The 19,231-nt window shown below is 42.8% G+C and overlaps 1 protein-coding gene across 7 annotated transcripts in view; it reads right to left on the reverse strand.

The window, feature by feature from the left end:
• Window positions 1-819: 819 nt before the first annotated feature.
• The window catches only part of exoc6 (exocyst complex component 6), a 71,449-nt gene continuing 53,037 nt past the window's right edge, over window positions 820-19,231 (reverse strand). For 4 of the 7 annotated variants that reach the window (XM_080020919.1, XM_080020916.1, XM_080020914.1 and 1 more), the window contains 4 exons: window positions 15,434-15,575; window positions 9,119-9,192; window positions 5,478-5,590; window positions 820-4,411 (listed from right to left, as the gene is read on the reverse strand). In XM_080020919.1, coding sequence (XP_079877045.1) covers window positions 4,279-4,411; window positions 5,478-5,590; window positions 9,119-9,192; window positions 15,434-15,575 — 462 coding nt within the window. In that variant the 3' untranslated portion in view covers window positions 820-4,278. Of the gene's footprint in view, window positions 4,412-4,520; window positions 4,533-5,477; window positions 5,591-9,118; window positions 9,193-15,433; window positions 16,477-19,231 lie in introns of those variants that run through there. The other 3 variants (XM_080020918.1, XR_013844670.1, XM_080020917.1) reach the window with 3 other exon arrangements.

Here is a 19,231-nt window from a genome sequence, read left to right on the forward strand (position 1 = left end):
GCTCTGGCTGTGTGTGGAGGGTTTGTTTGATTTCTTGGCGTGGAGGTTTCTGACTGTCAGCAGCTTTGGGCAGAAAGTACCTGAGATCTCACTACCAGTCCCGTACGTCACATGGCTTATGGCTCTTTGGCTTATCACGGTTTTCTGAATGCAGCATCATATCATAAATATCGACTTAAGCACTTTTTGTTTTGAATTGTCCTGGGTGTAGGCTGTTGAGAGAGAAGATATATAATATTTCTTAACCATAGAAGTGTTTGCGTGTTATGCAGTCTATTGGACGATCCACAGGACAAGTGTTTTGAGTGAAGGTTTAACGCCATCACTTTGAAGCAAATGGTGAATGGAATGAATATCTTTTTTTTTTTTTAAATGAAGCCCCACAAACTCCAACCACAATTTGGGGGAAGATGTTTAATTTGTAAATTGTTGAGATAATGGTCCTTGAGCTAAAATTGATCTTAATGCAAAATGGCTGCCGATAGTAGTTGAGAAAGTGAGTCTCCTTGCCTGACATGGAGATAAGTTGGAACCATTTTGCTGCAGTTCCTCTTCAATCTGCTTCTGAGAGGTTTCACCCCAGAAACAAAAGTTAATGGTACAACCAAACGCCACTCCAGCTGTATCTGTGAGCCGCCTTGTCTCTAAATGATTCCCACCCCTGAAGTGTCGTGGAAAAGCGAAAATGGTTTGCCAAAGTAAGCCTCGTTTTTGTCTTCCAGTGTGAGAGTCGGCACTCACTGGACAGTATTACCTCGATAACCCAAGTCAGAGAACCATCCGACGTCTTTATGAAAAATAACCAAACAAACAACGAGAAAACAAAAGAAAACCTTTATTTTTTTTTTTCTGACACCTCCTTTACAAGCCAAGCTAAAATCTGACCCTTTTTCTTTTTTTTTTTACAGCGGACAGTTGGTGCTGGAATGTTGCACAGGGTTCCAACAGAGCCTTCCAGTTTCAACCACAGCAGCAGGGGAGGTAACGCAACAGAGCTTCATCCTCCTCACGTCGCGCCCTGTTCCACCGAGTGACGAAAACAGCGTTTAAATTACCTTTTTACTTCGCGTGTTGGAGGGCAGGCGTGTCATCGTCAGCGCTGCCTTCCTCACATTTTAGCTGCGGCTCTGACATTTTACTGTACAAAATATGTAGTATGTACAATGACATTCACAAGCAATAATTGAAGAGAAGAGAAACAAGAATATATAATGAAAACAATCAAATAAAAAGTTTTCAGTGCAAAGTGCATGCTGAAAGTATAGCAGACACGAGAAAAAAAAAAAAAGTCCAATTTAAAAAAAAAAATGTTTTCATCATGAGTCAGTCTGTAGGTACTAGGTGAGGGGCGACCTGCTTGCGAGGCCGCCAGGAAAACCAATTATTGCTGTATGTGGTGGAAAAAATATATGAAGTTTGTTTCTAAAGCTTCACTTTACCCTGAGGAACAAAAGTATGTTTGGGATTCGAGTGATTTAACTGCGCCATCCATACGACGACTAAACAGGACTCCTCAATGACCGAATAATGAGCCTGGGGTTAAAAAAAACCAACGTTTTCCTTTAAATTTGAATGTATAAGGTGCGTACCCACTATTTGAGGGGAGGCCGTGCAATGCAAGGCAGACTTTGACACTTTAAAGGTGTCTTTTGGTCCCAACCCCGGTCACCTCCTTGAGTTGCCGTTTGTGGTGCACTGTGCCAGAGCCTCCACGGCGGGGGGACAGCGGCGGTGCACGTGGAGCCGCACGCTTCATGATCCGTTTCCATTCAAGCCCAAATAGCTGCTCCACTGTGGCCAAGTCAGGTTCACGCCTGATCAGCTTTGAAATGAGATGAACACTTTGAATATTTGACCCCGATATCCTCAAGGTGTCACTGTAGTACACTTGCATTTAAGGGAAAATTAAAACTCCGGATGCCAATTCTGATTGTACAATATAATTAAAAAAAAAAAAAAAAGAAGAAGCCGGTCTAAGATTTAATTGTGATAGCACATGTGAAATAAGAGCCATTTCAAATACAAAAGTCAGGCATGCAAATTCCAATTATTAGCCTGGCATGTCACAGGATTAGGGTGACTTTGAGTCAAGGTACACAACGTTTACTTGTATTGATAGCGCTTGTGCAATAATATAGACTTTACAGTGTCTGAGTTGTTCCAAGTTAATTTTAGCAGAATTTAAACTTCCTCGGTTTTGGTTATGTCAAAACGGGAAGACAACACATGTGCATCTTGCCACTCTATTTGGTCCAACTTCCCTGCAATGTTTCACTTTGTCTGCATTCGGATGCAAATGAACGACAAACACATTTTAATCCTGACTGAAACTTTAACTGCATTTTATTTTGGTTCTTAATTTACTTAAATCTAACAGAATAAATACCAGAGAAACAGAAGCGGTTTGTATCATTGTTAGCGATGCCATGGTGACTGAACCAAATTTGTGATAAGCAGCAATCAATGGCTTTGAGGCTTTTTTGTTTTGAACCTACACCTTATCATTTGGAGTCGACCGGAGCGATTGGCATCAGAATCTTTTTTTTAAATTGATTCAGTATTGAAAAAAAAAAAAACTTCAGCCAAGTGCCGTGTAAATAGGGTGACCGAAGAACGCGGTCACGATCGACTCCCCGTGATGGAACACAAAGGTTTAGCTTAAAAAACACCGGAGCCTTCATAAGCGGTTTTAGACACTTGAAGTGTTTCATCTGAAAAACCACGTGAAATGATTCTTCTGTTCTTCACCGATTTTTGAGAGTTTGGAACAGTTTCTAAACAGCCGGGATCAGGGGGAGGCGTGTCTAAGTACAGACGTGCACGGTGGCAACGGTCTGGACGTTTCACATCTCAGGCGACCCACCGGGGGAAGACTCCACATGGTTCTATCACGCACGACCCACCCGAACCCGAACCTGGTGTCCATCCAAATAGTGCTGTGACACCAACCGCTGTTGTTGTTGTCGTCGTGCTGCAGCGCAGTTTTCCCAGACGAACCAGAACGTACAGCGAGGAAGCTTTAACCTGTATTGCATGGAGTCCCTCGGGGGGCTTGAAAACTTGTCGCTTGATGTTACTCTCTCAAATTTCACACTTTACCTGCCATTTGACACTTACTTTCATATATATTAAAGAAAAAAAAAAAAACAACCTTCAAATAAAGCTCAATATAATCTGTTAACATCATTTTACATTATGCACATGTGTAATGTCATATTGACGTCATTATTTTTTTTAAACAAAATTTAAAAATAACACTCTGATTTCCTCTCCACTTCAGGACTTCCACAGTCACGTGTCGAGTCTCCAGGAGGCCGACGCCTGGAACAGTACGTGGGTAAACCTGCACGCTCAGCCGGCGCAAACGACATGAAAAGCGGGGACAGAGGGATGGAAAACCACAAGCGCCGCTGCCCGGAGGATGACAAACTGCACCTTGAACATCAGCCCATGCAGACGTCATCGTTCAGCCACGCAGCCAGCGGTGAGTTTGTACACAGCCGCCGCGGGAACCAGTGGCTGGGTGCCCTCTAGAGAGTCCCAGTGCGGACTGCTCCGCCCCTCTACAGTGCTACAGTCACTAGTGTACAAAACAAAGCTTCATCAGAGCTGTTTAAACAAAACAAAAAAAAACAACATTTTAACGTCCATTTCTCCTTGGAGAGTTCAGTCAACTGTTCCGTTTAGGTTTGTGTCGCGTGTGGACAACGTTTGCTCGTAGTCAAATTGTTTTATATTCCCATGCGCGTCTTTTGTCTAGCCCGGTGTTGATCGCTGTACATGTCTCATGTGTGTTGGTCTAAAGCTGATGATACACAGGCATTTATAGGGCAAATTTGACTGTGAGATGCACACAGATGGTGACAAGTAAGTTGAACCTGACAAACTAAGATTATAACACTTTATTAATCCCAGGGGGGACGTTTGCAAAACAATAGTCCTTCCAAATAACAGATATTGCCGCTGTAATTAACAAGCTGTTGTGGTTGTTGCAGCTGATGTCAACCAGGTCTGCTGCTACTTCAGCTCAAACAGTACTTGTTAAGTCGGCGTTGACGCTAGATCTTTACGTATTTTTTTTACCAGAGACGTGAAGAGTTTTGGCTGAGGGCAGCTGATCAATTTTCTTGTCTCTGATTGGTTAATGCAGAAACTTTGCCAGCAAAGTTTGCTCTTGGATCCTGATTTAACAGATTTCTACAATTATTTTCACGCCCAGATTTGTCCTCAAAATGGCCGGTGTATCATTGGCTTTGCGGGGGGTGTGTGTGTGTGCACCTAGGAGTGCAGCGACATGCCGTTGACCAGGCTCCTCAGCTGCTTCACTACCGTCTCAATCAGCTTCTGTTTATCGCGGTCGTTCTTCCTGAACTGAGAGAAGATGTTGTTCTTCTTACTGGTGTCCTTCATTCTAGAGAGAAAGAGAGACTCATTAAAAGCACAGCCCCGTTTGTGGTGCTGGTCATTTCCTGCGGCGGGGAGAGTAGGAAACTGAAGAGTGGTAAAGCGGCAGCACCTACCCCCTGTAGACTCTGCAGAGAAGCCGTTAGCAGGAGAAACAGGAAGAGAGGAAGGACGACAAGCAGAGGTGAGGAAGAGCTCACATTACAAACCATCACACATACAATTGATTTCCCAATTATTTAAAGTTTTTTGAACAAGTCTGTGTATCCATAGTTGGGTTGCTTTCTGTTAATACTAATAAATATTAGGACTGGGTTACAAAAAACAAAATGCAATTCTATTAGATTCTTTCAATTTCTGAATAGATTTTAAAAAGTAATATCTTTGTTTGGAAGTTATGTCACCATTTGCAGCCACACCTGTCCTGGGTCTAGGTAATTGGGGCCCAGGATCAGAGTGGCTGCACACCTGTTGCTCGTTGGTTGGTCTAACAAGCAACAGGTAAAACCTACATCCCCACACACACACACACACTCAGGAGAGGAGCCCTTGTCATGACACGTGTCCATCTGCTCCTGGGCTTATTCCAACTCGCCCACTCTCGACAATCAACTGTGTCTGAAACCCTGTTGTGTGTGTCTGTGCGCCAGAGGTTCCTGACAACGGCACCTGGGCGTGTAGCAGGTTAAACTGCCACCATTACATTTCTGTATTAGACTGAATTTGTTATGTGATTTTTTTTTTTTTATGCACATTAGATGGTATTCTAAATATGTAGAATCACCAATACCCAGCTCAGTGTGCGTCCATATTTATTTTGATATATCTGTAATGTTATTTTTTTGCTCTGTATTTATCCAATCTCATTTAATCTTACCCAATATTCACTAAACAGCTAGTTGTTGCTACCAGATGGGGATTCTCATGGGGTTTTAAAACCAAATTCAGACAAGGGATTAAATCCACCAGAGAACTAATTAACACAGTACGACAAACCTCTGAACAGGGATTGACTTCTGGCTACTCCAGAAATGTAATATCCACATGTCTGTGTTCAGCAGATGTACACTCACTTCTCCAGCAGAGCCAGGGCGGTGGCAGGGTTCACCCTCAGGTATTTGGACGTGGGCTGTCCATAGTCTGCCAGGTAGGTCGACCAGTCCCACACCATGAACAGGTCAAGAAGCTGCCAACACAGAAAAAAAAGTCACTGCTTTGCACTTCTCACCCATCACAAAATCTGAACAAACCCAGCAATCTGTAAATACCCACAGTGATACGGTCATCTAGCCTTCAATTTATCCAGTGCATAAAACCACATTTTTTATATTTGTTTATTTTTTTAACTGTTAAACAGAATAAAGAGATTCTTATTTTGATCTGTGCCTTGTTTGTCCGTTAATCTAAATGGTGTTTACATTTGTGTGGATCAGGATATTTTATCTGCTACGATCAAGCGATCATCTACTGTTAGTCGTTTGTGCTCACTGTATCCGCCCCAGAATTCTTCCAACTGACTAAATCACCCAGTCGTCATTTCAGTACCTTGACACCCCACCCCGTGTCCCTCACACACACTTGCCTCCACCCCCCACAGCAGAAAACAGAAACATTCTTACTCGGACAAATGACTGGAGGCTTTGGCCAGACTTTTCAGCCTGCACAGGAGGCTGCTGAATTCATGCATTGCAACTGGTCAACCTAGAACACCGAGTGGAGTAGATACATTACCAAGATTCATTGTATCTAAATGTCGGTGTGCAATATATATTGATCATATTAATAAACATAATACCAAATGCACTATGCATTCTGGATTCAGGGAGTACTTATTCAAGAGAAATGGTATCTGCTGTCACGCTCGAGAGACGAGCCTACTGATCTCAGATTTTAGGAATCACATGAACCACAATGTGCCATGAGCTACCGTCCCACAGCATTAACCTGCTTCCCACAGTGACTCTCTAGCATCGCAGTTATCCGCATGGTTGTTCTACCTCCTCACGGCAGTCACCAAAATGTGGCAGCCATTTAACGACAGCCCGGGTTCTCACAACTGTTAACCATCACCACCGAAACAACGGCCTCATCAATGTCACGTCCAGCACATGGCAAACCTGCACAGAGCCAAATCTAACCCAGAATATGAAAATGTCATTGCATGAGGCCCATTCTACATCAAACTCTTTCCTTTGTTTTGGATGCTACCTGAATGTTTCACTTGCACGTGGCACCGGGCGGCCACTCCCCAGAGGGGAATTTTCAACCAGATCCCATCGTTCTATCAACACATTAATACTGACAGATGAGACGAAACGCAGTGGAGATAACAGTCTAGACCCGAGAATGTAATCTCAGGGATTCTTCTGGACAAGCAGAGTCATGTTATCACGACCCCGCAACAGTAAACACAGCGATGGAGACGCAGAGCTTTTGGCCAAGATTCTGGTGTCAGGAGGAGAGAGATAAATACAAGACTGCAAGAGAGACATGGAGCAAGAGGCTGATTCAGAAAAGAAGGAGCGATAAATAGTTAAAGAAAGAGAGAGGGGGGGGGGTGTAAAATGAGGTCGCCAAGTAGAATTCAGAACATCCTACACAGCGACGAAAACTAAAATAAAAATGATGAATGCCGGAATGGACAATGGTGACCTGTCAACTTTTGCAAGTGTCTTCTGCATTACACCAAAATATCTGCTATTCGGTTTGAAACACATTTATGAAACAAATCTATTCTATATTCTAAACATTGTCATTTGTCTGACAAAAATGCATTGAGATTGCAATTCATTTATTTTGATGTCGAGATCTGCTGAACGTTGTTGATTTTTATGGATTTATAACAGGGGTCAATATATAAAAAGTTTATTATTTATGACAGCAGATTTCTAAATTCTGGCATTATGGCTGAAGGGGGGGGGGTACTGGAAAATGTCAGCAAGTTGAAGACACACTCTGGTCCTGAAAGATGGGGGAGGCTTTCCCAAACTCCAGAAAAGCCTCTGGCTTCCATTTAGTCCTTCAGCCACTCCCGAGGCTTCACTCTAAATCCAACATCAGCTTCTATTGTCCTGCGACCTGTATTGTCTGATGTGTAAGATGAGACCTGGGTGATCTGGAGGATGCCAAATCAGTATCAGCTCTTATCAAAACAACATCAGCGATGAAGACGTCACGTAACTAAGACGTATTAAACAGCTGCACTGAAGAAATGTAATTGGATTTAATATCTAATTCCTTTGTATTACTATGTGCACATTAGTCTTTTTGGAAAACCAAAGGCCAATGGTGATATTTATGCCACTGACACCTTGATGTATTTATACTGAGGGGCTAAGTGGGACCAGCTTTCCATATGGAGTTTAGATACATAAATTACTTCTGGCCCAAATTAGACACGACCCCTGCGTAACCTCGACCTATTGATTCATCACCACCCCTTTTACCTGAGGCCGAGATTAACGGGTCAAATGTACAAGCCACGTTATAGGAAGCATGAACACATCCTGGTGTTAGGAACTGGGGCAGTCACCATTAGAGGGAACAGAGATGCACAACTTAACAAATACACAAAAAGTTTTTCATTGCTTCTTTGCATTATGGCAAGTCTTGTATGTTTTTACTTGGCCATTACTAGCAACTTCTGCTATAGCTGACAAGTTAAACAAATGTATCCAAAATGGCTTAAATCCAACTTAATTTGTAGGTGTCCAAGGAGTTTATAGAACTAGTAACGGGAGAAAGGAATGGGCAGAGCTGTACACCAAAATGACATATTATAAGAGCAAATTTGGTAGAAGTAGACAAAGAAAATTGTAATCTCTCCTCGCTAGGATAGGATGATGGAGCAGCGTAGCAGTTCAGGGCTATAGCTCTGAATTCACTCCATATAGAGAGCTGGTGATTCTCAATTCAATCTGTAGGTTCGTAACTTTTCTCCTAATACAGGAAGGACACAGCGTGGAATTTCTCTGTAAGAAAGCCTAATAGCCGAATACAGTTTCTCATCACTGTGGCCCAGAAATGATTTAGGCTGCCGAGCAAATGCATATCGATGTGCAACATTATCGAGTAAGTGCTTCAGTATGGTCACCTCCAAGCGACCCGGGCTTGTTGATGCAGAGCCATACCCCAGGCTCAGATTAGCAGGTCAGCACAGCCGGCTGACATAAAGAACTTAATGAGTCCCCATCAACACTTTACATACCGCAGGAACTTATTACAAGAGTGAGGGTAACCGAGTATGTGTGTGTAGGACTGAAAGAGTGTGCGATGCTATGCAAGTGTAAAGATGCAAGCAACCTGTCAATTCCAAATCATCCTGGGGGGCTAATATATATATATTTTTTGGTGGTGGTGGGTGGGGGGGGACTTAAGGACAGGTGAAAGGTGAAAAGGTAGGGCCGAAAAACATTGAGCCAAGGGTTGAGAGCAGAGAAGAAATGAACAGTGAAGTGCACAATAGACGAAAGTACGAAGTGGTAGAATGTCAGGTGAGACACAGGTGAGAGGGCTGAGGAGGAGACAAGCTGGAGGATGTGGACATACAAAAATCCCTTTCGTCCTGGGGAAGATCTCTGTCCGTCCCAAACATTTTCTATCGTCCCCGGGACAACAGGACACCCTAAGTCTCAAGCACTGTTCAAGAGTGCAAGTTGTCATTTTTTAAGAAGCTGTAGCTTCTATGAATGAGTTCATAGGTAAGGCAGATTACCTGTCGCAGGTCGATGAAGGCCAGCTGAAGCGTGTCTCCTTGGAAACCGGGGACTGGCTCTGAGCTGGCAAACACTGATGAGAAAACAAAGAAACAAAAACAATTACTTCTCACACACTTTTATCATTTAACTGTTGCTGTTATAAGCAATATTGGCCATCAGGGCTTCAACTGTTATCATGGAACTTGAACATAATGGTGTGTTGAAATTCCATTTCTGTATTCATGAAAAGCGTGTACATAAATGACATTACAATTTACACCGATCAGCCACAACATTAAAACCACCTGCCTAATATTGTGTAGCTCCCCCTCGTGCCTAAACAACAGCTCTGACCCGTCGAGGCATTGACTCCACAAGACCTCTGAAGGTGTCCTGTGTTATCTGGCACTAAGAAATTATCAGCAGATACTTTAAGTCCTTTAAGTTTTCAGGTGGTGCCCCCATGGATCGGGCTTGTTGTTCCAGCACATCCCACAGATGCTCGATCGGATTGAGATCTGGGGAAATTCGGAGGCCAAGTCAACACCTTGAACTCTTTGTCACGTTCCTCAAAACATTCCTGAACAAATTTTGCAGTGTGGCAGGGCACATTATCCTGCTGAAAGAGGCCACTGCCATCAGGGAATACCATTGTCATGAAGGGGTTTACTTGGTCTGCAACAATGTTTAGGTAGGTGGTACGTGTCAATGTAACATCCACATGAATGCCAGGACCCAAAGTGTCCAGCAGAACATTGCCCAGAGCACCACAATGCCTCCACTGGCTTGGCTTCTTGCCATAGTGCATCCTGGTGCCATCTCTTCCCCAGGTAAACGACGTACACACAGATGCTGATGACACAAACATGATAGTAAAGACAATGTGATTCTATCAGACCAGGCCACCTTCTTCCATTGCTCCGTGGTCCAGTTCTGACACTCACGTGCCCCTCTAGGCACTTTCGGTGGTGGACAGGGGTCAGCATGGACTCTCTGACTGGTCTGCGGCTACAGAGCCCCATACACAGCAAGCTGTGATGCACTGTGTGTTCTGACACCTTTCTATCATAGCAGCAACTTTTTCAGCAATTTGTGCTACAGTAGCTCTTCTGTGGGATCGAACCAGAAGGGCTAGACTTCACTTACCACGTGCATCAATCAGCCCATGGGCGCCCATGACCCTTGGACGACTTTTTAGTAGGTACTAACCACTGCATACTGGGAACACCCCACAAGACCTGCCGTTTTTGGAGATGCTCTGATCCAATCATCTTACCATCACAATTTGGCCTTATTCTTGTCCTTTTTTACTACTTCCAACACATCAACTTCAAGAACTGACAGTTTACTTGCTGCCTAATATATCCCACCCCTTGACAGGTGCCATTGGAACGACATGATCAATATTATTCACGTCACCTGTCAGTGGTTTTAATGTTGTGGCTGATCAGTGTTTTTATCAGTGGTGAAGTCAAATGTTCCCACTGAGTTCTAAGTCCGTCTGTGATTTAAAAATAGCAAAATCTAGAGGTCCTGCTCACATAGCTCAGCAATTATTCTGTTCCAGTGCTGTCACCAAAACATAAATTACAAACCAAATACCAACCAAATAACATCCATTGGTTTCTCCTCAGAATTATTGTACAGAAAGATGGTGTCAGGAACTCAAACTGCTCTTGATAGAAACAGCAGCAAGAGCAGCAGGGCGTTCCCAGTAACATCCCAGCATCAAAGCAGTTTGGTGGTATTTACCACTAGTGCCACAAGGCACTTGAAAGCATGGTCCGCTGTGCCTTCCATTTCCAAACTTGGAAGTGGGAATTAAGGTTTACGTCATGAACGCTGCTCGAACCACACATGCCCAATGTTGAGTCTGAAACAATGGCTTTAGGTTAAAGTGCCACGGCCATAAAAAGAGGTAATGGTTTCCCCACAGTCGATGTTATGATGGTACGATGCCTGTGTTGCGGTGCAGGAATTCAGCGGTGTTGATATCACAATAGAGATGAATATAATAGTAAAGGAAATACGATACTGTTTTGTTGTGGATCCTTGGCTCAATTAAATCACTGCTGAACTTTGGCCGACCTGGTGCGGACACACACACACACACACACACACACACACACACACACGCACACCTAGACAGCCCCCTCCCTGGAGATTTTCAAAAACTAGAGAGTGCAAATGGTGCAAATCATGCACACACAGCCTTGAGAAATCATACCCTTGCTTAGCGGCTTTCCTGTGTGGCCAGACAGAGGCCAGCGGTGCCAGACGGATCCACCAATACACAATTCTGTTTCTCTAGCATCGTCTTCAACTTATAGTGACAAAAAATATATATATATATATATATATATATATATATATATATATATATATATATATATATATATATATATATATATATATATATATATATATATATGATATACAGTATATATCATGTCCTTGTCTAAAGAATATTTTTGGCTCTAAATGGCACAATTCCATGGACCACATTGTATATATTTTATTTAAGGTTTGTCAGCTTATGTGTTTAAATAAGCTTTTAATTGGCTTATCTTTTAATAATTTATAATCCTAAAATATGGATCGCTACCAGTGGAGCTGTTGATCACTCTGACACTGCTGAAGAACCAGTGACATTGCCCAGCTCTGCTTTCTTGAGTGGGGTAACAATGGCAGTCCATTAGCCTCAGTGTGTCTGTGGCAGGACCTCTTTACATACCGGTTGAGGTTCACCCACAAGTCAGTGTCTGAGGCCGTGTCATGAAGTATGTTAAACACGACACAGAACCACTTCAAACACTACAGGCTTGTGTGTGCATGCGTGTGCGCTGGTGTGACAAGTGGTATTCATTGTCCCTTTCTTAAGGAATCTGTCGTTTGGAAATAAATGTTTGCTAAACATTTGCTAAAAATTATTGGCGGATTTTCCTCTGTTGTCATAATTCCTGTTTGTGTTAAATTTGTGTTGTAGACGGCAATGGCCTTTAATGATGGAAAAAAATGACCCCGCCCCCATCAGATATATAATAATAACGAGAAGAGATATTGTTATAGTAGCAAAAATGTTATAATTACCAAGCAGACATTATTTTGACAAAACTATCTTGTTATTACTAAAAAAGGATAGGATTTGTTTAGAGAAATCACCAGAGGCTCGGATGGAGAACAAGATGTGTAGTGGAGAGCTGGGGCACTTAAAACACGCACGCACGCACGCACGCACGCACGCACGCACGCACGCACGCACACACACACACACACACACACACAGAGAGTGGTCCGTCCAGCTGTGTGGTGTGGGGATGGTGTGGTTTGAGCAGCCACACCTGACCTGGATCTAGGAAATTAGGGACCCAGGATCAGAGTGGATGCATACTTGTTGCTAGTTGGTTGGTCTAATTAGGAGCAGGTTAAAACCCCATCCCCACACACACTCAGGAGAGAGAAGCCCTGTCATGACCTGTGTCCATCTGCTCTGGGGCTTGTTCTATCAAGCCTCCTCTCCACAATAACCTTTGTACATTATGGAAAGGAAAACTTTGTAGAAAACTGTGTGTTTTCAACAGCCCCGTCTTCTTTGTCTCTGTGCCAGAGGTCCCTGAACACGCCACTTGGACGGGGCGTGGTAGGTGAAACTGCCACAAGCTTCCACAAGCTGCGTTTAATATTGTGCTGCATGACTAATAGTGTTAAGAGATGGGGCTGTGTGGTTATTAATCAAAACCCAAACAAGTCTGTTTTGATGTGCAGATATTGCAATTTGTTTGCTGTCCAATTCGGTTTGTGTTGTAGTCCAGTGGGTACACAGATATGAGTTGTACGTAACCGAAAATATGCTGCCACCATATCATATACTCAAAGGTTCAAGTTTTTAATATGTCCAGTCAATAAGCACCACTTCCGGCCATGTACTTAGCTGTGCATTTTCCACCACGTCTGCATTACGTCTCAACTTGTCCATGTGAAGCATTAAGGAGCACCCATTAACAATGAGAATATAACAAGACAGGAAAAGAGAGAGGTACACCGAGAGAAAAAGAGAGATAGAGATCTCTTGAGATCTACAGTGATGAGCTGTATTGAGTAATCTGCAGGTGTTTCTGTGTAAAACAAGAACATAGAAGCCCCCTAATTTTTCAAAACTGACAGGCAAACAGACACGCACGCACATACACAATTCCCCCCTCATTGTCTTTGGGAGTTACGGTGTTAGAAAGCACAGTCTCTGGTACACATGCAGACCTCGCCACGTCTCTTTGTCTAACTGGTGAGGTTACACTGTACGGATCACAGAGAAGTCAAACCCTGAAAGTAAAGAGGCCTTCAGCTAGGGTTTCACCACTAACAGGAAAGCAAAAGGGAGAAAACCTCTGTCTGCTCTTTCCCTCCCGGCCTCCGACTCCCTTTACCTCATCCTCTCCCTTCCTCTATCTTCCACCTGTCACATCCATTTGCTCTGCTGTGGTAAAAAGGACATGAACCAAGGGGGTGGTGTATTCAGACAGGAGTTCAAACCAAATGCACCCTTGCTATAGTTTACCACTGTCAAGGTTAAAAGGCCACTGCTTCATTTGCTGTCAGCTCATGCCTGCCCCTGATTCTTGATTTGTGCAAGGTGTTGAGTGTTAAGTGTTGGGTGACTGGTTTACCATCTGTCAAACTTGATTTAACATCTGTCATCCATATCTCTGACTCAGTGATACGGTTGACAAATTATCTCCCATTGATCACTTAAGACAAGGGGTTTGACAAGTTTTTTTTATAAATGCCACCCATTACAAGAGGTGACATTTTGCGCATGCCTAACCGATGTCGACCAGAACCGTTCTTTATGGGGTTTTTTGATTTCATGGCCTACTGGGGCATGAAGAAAACCCATCAGTGTTTTGCAACACATGAAATACACATTACTGATTGAAAACAAAATGGTAGTGAGATCTTGAGGCAAAATAATCCAGAATAAGGGATGGGAGAACAAAACTTTCACATGTATAGGCTTTAGACGGTCCACTCAAGTAAACAAAAGCAGCGTAATTTACACTCAGGTTTATTTTGCTTGTTAGTACTGCAACAAAAACAGAACTCTGTGGCTTACAATGGTTGGAAAGCTGTCCAGTCAGTGGCTTACAAACGTAATGGTGTTAATATTGCGGGATGTTTACTCCACCGCTATTTACTTCTGGTCGCTAGTTTAGTTCCAGTTTGGCCAGGTGAAACAGGTACAGGAAGTCCTTTATACCTTCTTTCATATCCGCCCTAAATGCTGTTGCTAGTACTGTACACTGGTGATGCTTCTGATGGCAGTCACTGTGTACTGCCTTTAGTCACCTAGATTTTCCTGTTACCAGTCACCTAGTATCACACATCTGACTCAATCCCTACTATCTCCTGCCTAGAAGTAAAGCCAGCAGTACTTTGGGTCCCGGGCACCAGAGTTGCCCACTGGTGTAGATACCCCATACACATCATACATCAAAACCCTTTAAGACCCTAGTTTGCGACCAAAGTGAAGTTGACTATATTTCACAGTCTTGAGCTGCCTATTGATTGCCATATTTTATTGCAATGTGTGAAGATTAAAAAATACTTTCATTTATTAATTTAGCAGACACTTCATGAGAATCAACCATTGGAGCGACATCAACCTTAAGTGCATGATCTCTCAGTTTCTAAATTCAACTAGATACAAGTGCAAGATGCCTTAAGGAATCAGAATAAAGGCTGAGTGCATTTATTTTTCTTTTCTTTTTTTATATTTGTGCATTATGTTAAATAATAGCTTAACAGCTAGTTAACATCAACAACTCATGTGTTGTCAGTATATTGTCAATACAACTACTTAATGCTAGTCAACCTCAACAATAAAAGTTAGTCATAGAATTCATAGTATGAGAGTGTCTCTGCAGAGTCTAACGAGCTGGGTAGCTGACAAACAGACAAAATGCAGAAGGCGTGTTCCTCATGCCTTCCTTACTTCCTAACCGCTCACCTAGAATAATTAAATACTGAAATGGCCCTGAAGGGTATTTAAGTCACTAAATTAAGACTGTGTGTTGATGCCAACCTTTCCTGACATCCCTGCACCTGACTGACACTAAAATGTTAAACTCAAGCACACCTGGTGGATCTGGTGGAAAGGTGCTTTAAGGAGAAATTGCTTCCAGGATGGAAAACCAGTCCTTTCTAGTCTCTTTTTTTTAATTCAGAATATGCAAAGTAAGTCGTTGAGTCCTCCACATAATCACAGGGTACTGGCATGGCTCACTAGGGCTGTCGCAACATGAACCTTAAGTTGATGATTGACGTTCAGTACTTACATTCACACTGAATAACATCCAGGTTGAACTGCTGAATGGCTCCCATGGTGATCTGTTTGAGCTCTGTGTCCAACAGCATCTGCATCAGTGACGTGGACAGATGCTTACAGGCAGACATGCAGGCAGTCTGGGCCACTTTACCCTAGAGGGATAAGATAACAGAGGGGCAAAGGAGGAGAGCAAGGGGACCCAAATGAGGGGAGGAAAAGGGTCATAAAGACATAGAAATGAGAGATGAATGAGTGAGAGAGAAGAAACAGGAAGGGGTAAGGGGAGTGAGAATAGGAAAACAATAGTAAATATTGGTGGAATGAGTGAAGGACAGAAGAGGAAATAAGAGAAAAAAATTGGGAGAAATAAAACGGAAAAGAAATATTAGTGACTGCTAATTGCACCCTTCTAGATTGACAAATCTAGCTACCAAATACAGAATACAAATGCAGCTAACAGAGGATGCCAGTCTAAGAATCTATAATATGTACTTGAATATTATCTGACATTGATTGGCAAGGAATAGGAAGAAGAATAATTTTTATTTTTCTCACAGGTGCAAATGCACTTAAAACACACGCACACGCACACACACACACACACACACACACACACACACACACACACACACAGGACGTGGTAGCTGGAGAAATTCAGCCTCTGCATTTCTCTCATCCTTGTTGTCCCTCCTCCAGGGGGCAGCCAGAAAGCAGTGGGCAGCCTTCACTACGTCAGCACCCGGGGACCAATTCCAGGGGATGGATCCATGTAGTGGTCAGGGACAGGACAGGAAGGTGTTCTTCATGTTTTTAATTGGGGTCCTTTTTTATGTTGGAGGAGACCATGTGAGCACAGGGAAAACATGCAAACTCCACACAGAAAGGCCCCTAATCGAGATAACCCACCTGAGCAGGGTGTCAACAGCTCCCCAGGCGGGAATCTAACCCAGGACCTTCCTGCTGTGAGGCAGCAGTGCAAGCACTGTGCCATAACAAAAGGTCTCCCCTCATGTTAGGTGCAGGTTCTCTGAGTCATTGGCTAGAACCAGCCATCTTGTAGATTAATTGAATAGAACAATATAGAGAATTAAATAATTTCTTGAGCTATGACTCAACATTATATATCGATCATCCAATAGTTAGGAGGATTACAATGCTAATAGTTCCACTATATACACTACACTTTGCAGGTACAGTGAAGGAAATAATTATTTGATCCCTCAGTGATTTTGTAAGTTTGTCCACGGACAAAGAAATGAACGGTCTATAATTTTAGTGGTAATTTTTGGTAGGTTTATTATAACAGTGAGAGACAGAATATTAAAAAGAAAATCCAGAAAATCATCAAAGATATAAATTATTTTGCATTTATTTGAGTGAAATAAGTATTTGATCCCCTACCAACCATAAAGAATTCTGGCTCCCACAGATTAGTCCTCTCGCTTTAAGAAAGTACTCCTAATCTCAACTCGTTACCTGTATAAAAGACAGCTGTCTCAACTTGTTACCTCTTTAAAAGACACCTGTCCACAGAATCAATCAATCAGACTCCAACCTCTCCATAATGGGCAAGACCAAAGAGCTGTCTAAGGACATCAGGGACAAGATTGTAGACCTGCACAAGGCCGGAATGGGCTACAAGACCATTGGCAAGAAGCTGGGTGAGAAGGAGACAACCGCTGGTGTTATTATTCGAAAATGGAAGAAACATAAAATGACCGTCAATCTCCCTCGGTCTGGGGCTCCACGCAATATCTCACCTTGTGGGGTATCAATGATCATGAGAAAGGTGAGGGATCAGCCCAGAACTACACAGAGGGAGCTTGTTAATGATCTCAAGGCAGCTGGGACCACAGTCACCAAGAAAACCATTGGTAACACACTACGCCGTAATGGGTTAAAATCCTGCAGCGCCGGTAAAGTCCCCCTGCTCAAGAAGGGACTGATTCAGAGAATGCGTGGGAGAAGGTGATGTGGTCAGATGAGACCAAAATCAAGCTCTTTGGTATCAATGCAACTCACCGTGTTTGGAGGAAGAGGAATTCTGACTACGACCCCAAAAACACCATCCCCACCGTCAAGCATGGAGGTGGAAGCATTATGCTTTGGGGGTGTTTCTCTGCCAAGGGGACAGGTCGACTTCACCGCATCGAGGGAAAGATGGATGGGGCCATGTACCGTGAAATCCTGGGTGACAACCTCCTTCTCTCAGCCAGGACACTAAAAATGGGTGGTGGATGGGTCTTCCAGCACGACAATGACCCAAAACATACAGCCAAGGCAACAAAGGAGTGGCTCAAGAAGAAGCACATTAAGGTCATGGAGTGGCCCGGCCAGTCTCTGGACCTTAATCCTATAGAAAATCTGTGGCGGGAGCTGAAGCTTGGAGTTGCCAAGCGACAGTCTCCAAACCTTAGAGATTTGGAGAGGATCTGCAAAGAGGAGTGGTCCAACTTTCCTACTGAGATGTGTGCAAACCTGGTAATCAACTACAAGAAACATCTGACCTCTGTACTTGCCAACAAGGGTTTCTCCACCAAGTACTAAGTCATGTTTTGATAGGGGATCAAATACTTATTTTACTCAATGAAATGCAAAATAATTTTATTTCATGTGATTTTCTTTTTGATATTCTATCTCTCACTGTTATAATAAACCTACCAAAAATTACCACTAAAATTATAGACCATTCATTTCTTTGTAAGTGGCCAAACTTAAAAAAAATCAGTGAGGGATCACATAATTATTTCCCCCACTGTAAAGGTAAGACATACAATGCCCCAAAATAATCAATGATAGGGTTTCAAAGCACCATATTACCAAGCTCAAGTCAGATAAGAATGAGCATTTTAGATACTTCGTCTTTCATACTAGTGAGTTTAAAACAAGTTTCCATTAGTTCCATGTTACACGCAGAGTAAAATCAGAGCTTAAGCAAGCATTTTAATTTTTTTTTTGTTAATTTTAAATAGTATCACTGACTTTAAAATTAGTGTCACTGTTGGTTCTGCACAAGCAGTACAATAAACCACAAGTGACAACACTGAAACATGCAACAACTTTCATATCCAGGGATGACGTGGTAGAGCTTAAGTTCAAGGACCAAGCACAAACAGTACAGTTTATGGAAACACAGAAAAAGAAAACAATTATGGTGTAATTAAAGAAACGACCAGCGACTTTTGCGCTGTGTAGACTTATGGACTATATACGGTTTGTGCGTCAAAAAACAAACAAAATAAATAAATCAGTCTCTGCCCATATTAAAATTGTAATTGACCCCAGGTAAGGTACATATAGTTGTGTTGGTTGTGTTTAAACAGTATTTGAACAATATTTTGGGGGTTTTAATTCATTTCATCACCACACATCCCTGGTAACACCACCCAAGTTCATGCTGAAAACTGACTTGCAGACAGACAGCAGTGATACATGTGGTGGCAGCAGGCAGGGCTGCCCGTTCACTCCAAATGGACCAGAACAAGAGCAGGATGCCCAATGAGGTGTAGCCTATTGGCAGCTTCTACTCACATTTTCCGACCACAATAGAGTGCATGCATGGAGGGATGCAAGATGGCCACTTTTTTAGAAGTTGTACGTGGCCACTAAGGCAGGTAATCAAAGCAATTATGTAATCACAAAAATCCTTTCTGAATCATTCATGTATTTACCAACTAGCTCAGCAAGCTTCAGGCAGTCCCCAGAAGATAAAATACTAGACATTGTAAATAGAAACCACCCATAGCTTAAAACATGTGAAATACAGAAAGATCAAAAAGTAAAAATTGGGAAGTGGGGGGGGGTGGCC

Source organism: Zeus faber (assembly GCF_960531495.2).
Source record: "Zeus faber genome assembly, chromosome: 20".
In the NCBI taxonomy this organism is placed as follows: Eukaryota; Metazoa; Chordata; class Actinopteri; order Zeiformes; family Zeidae; genus Zeus; species Zeus faber.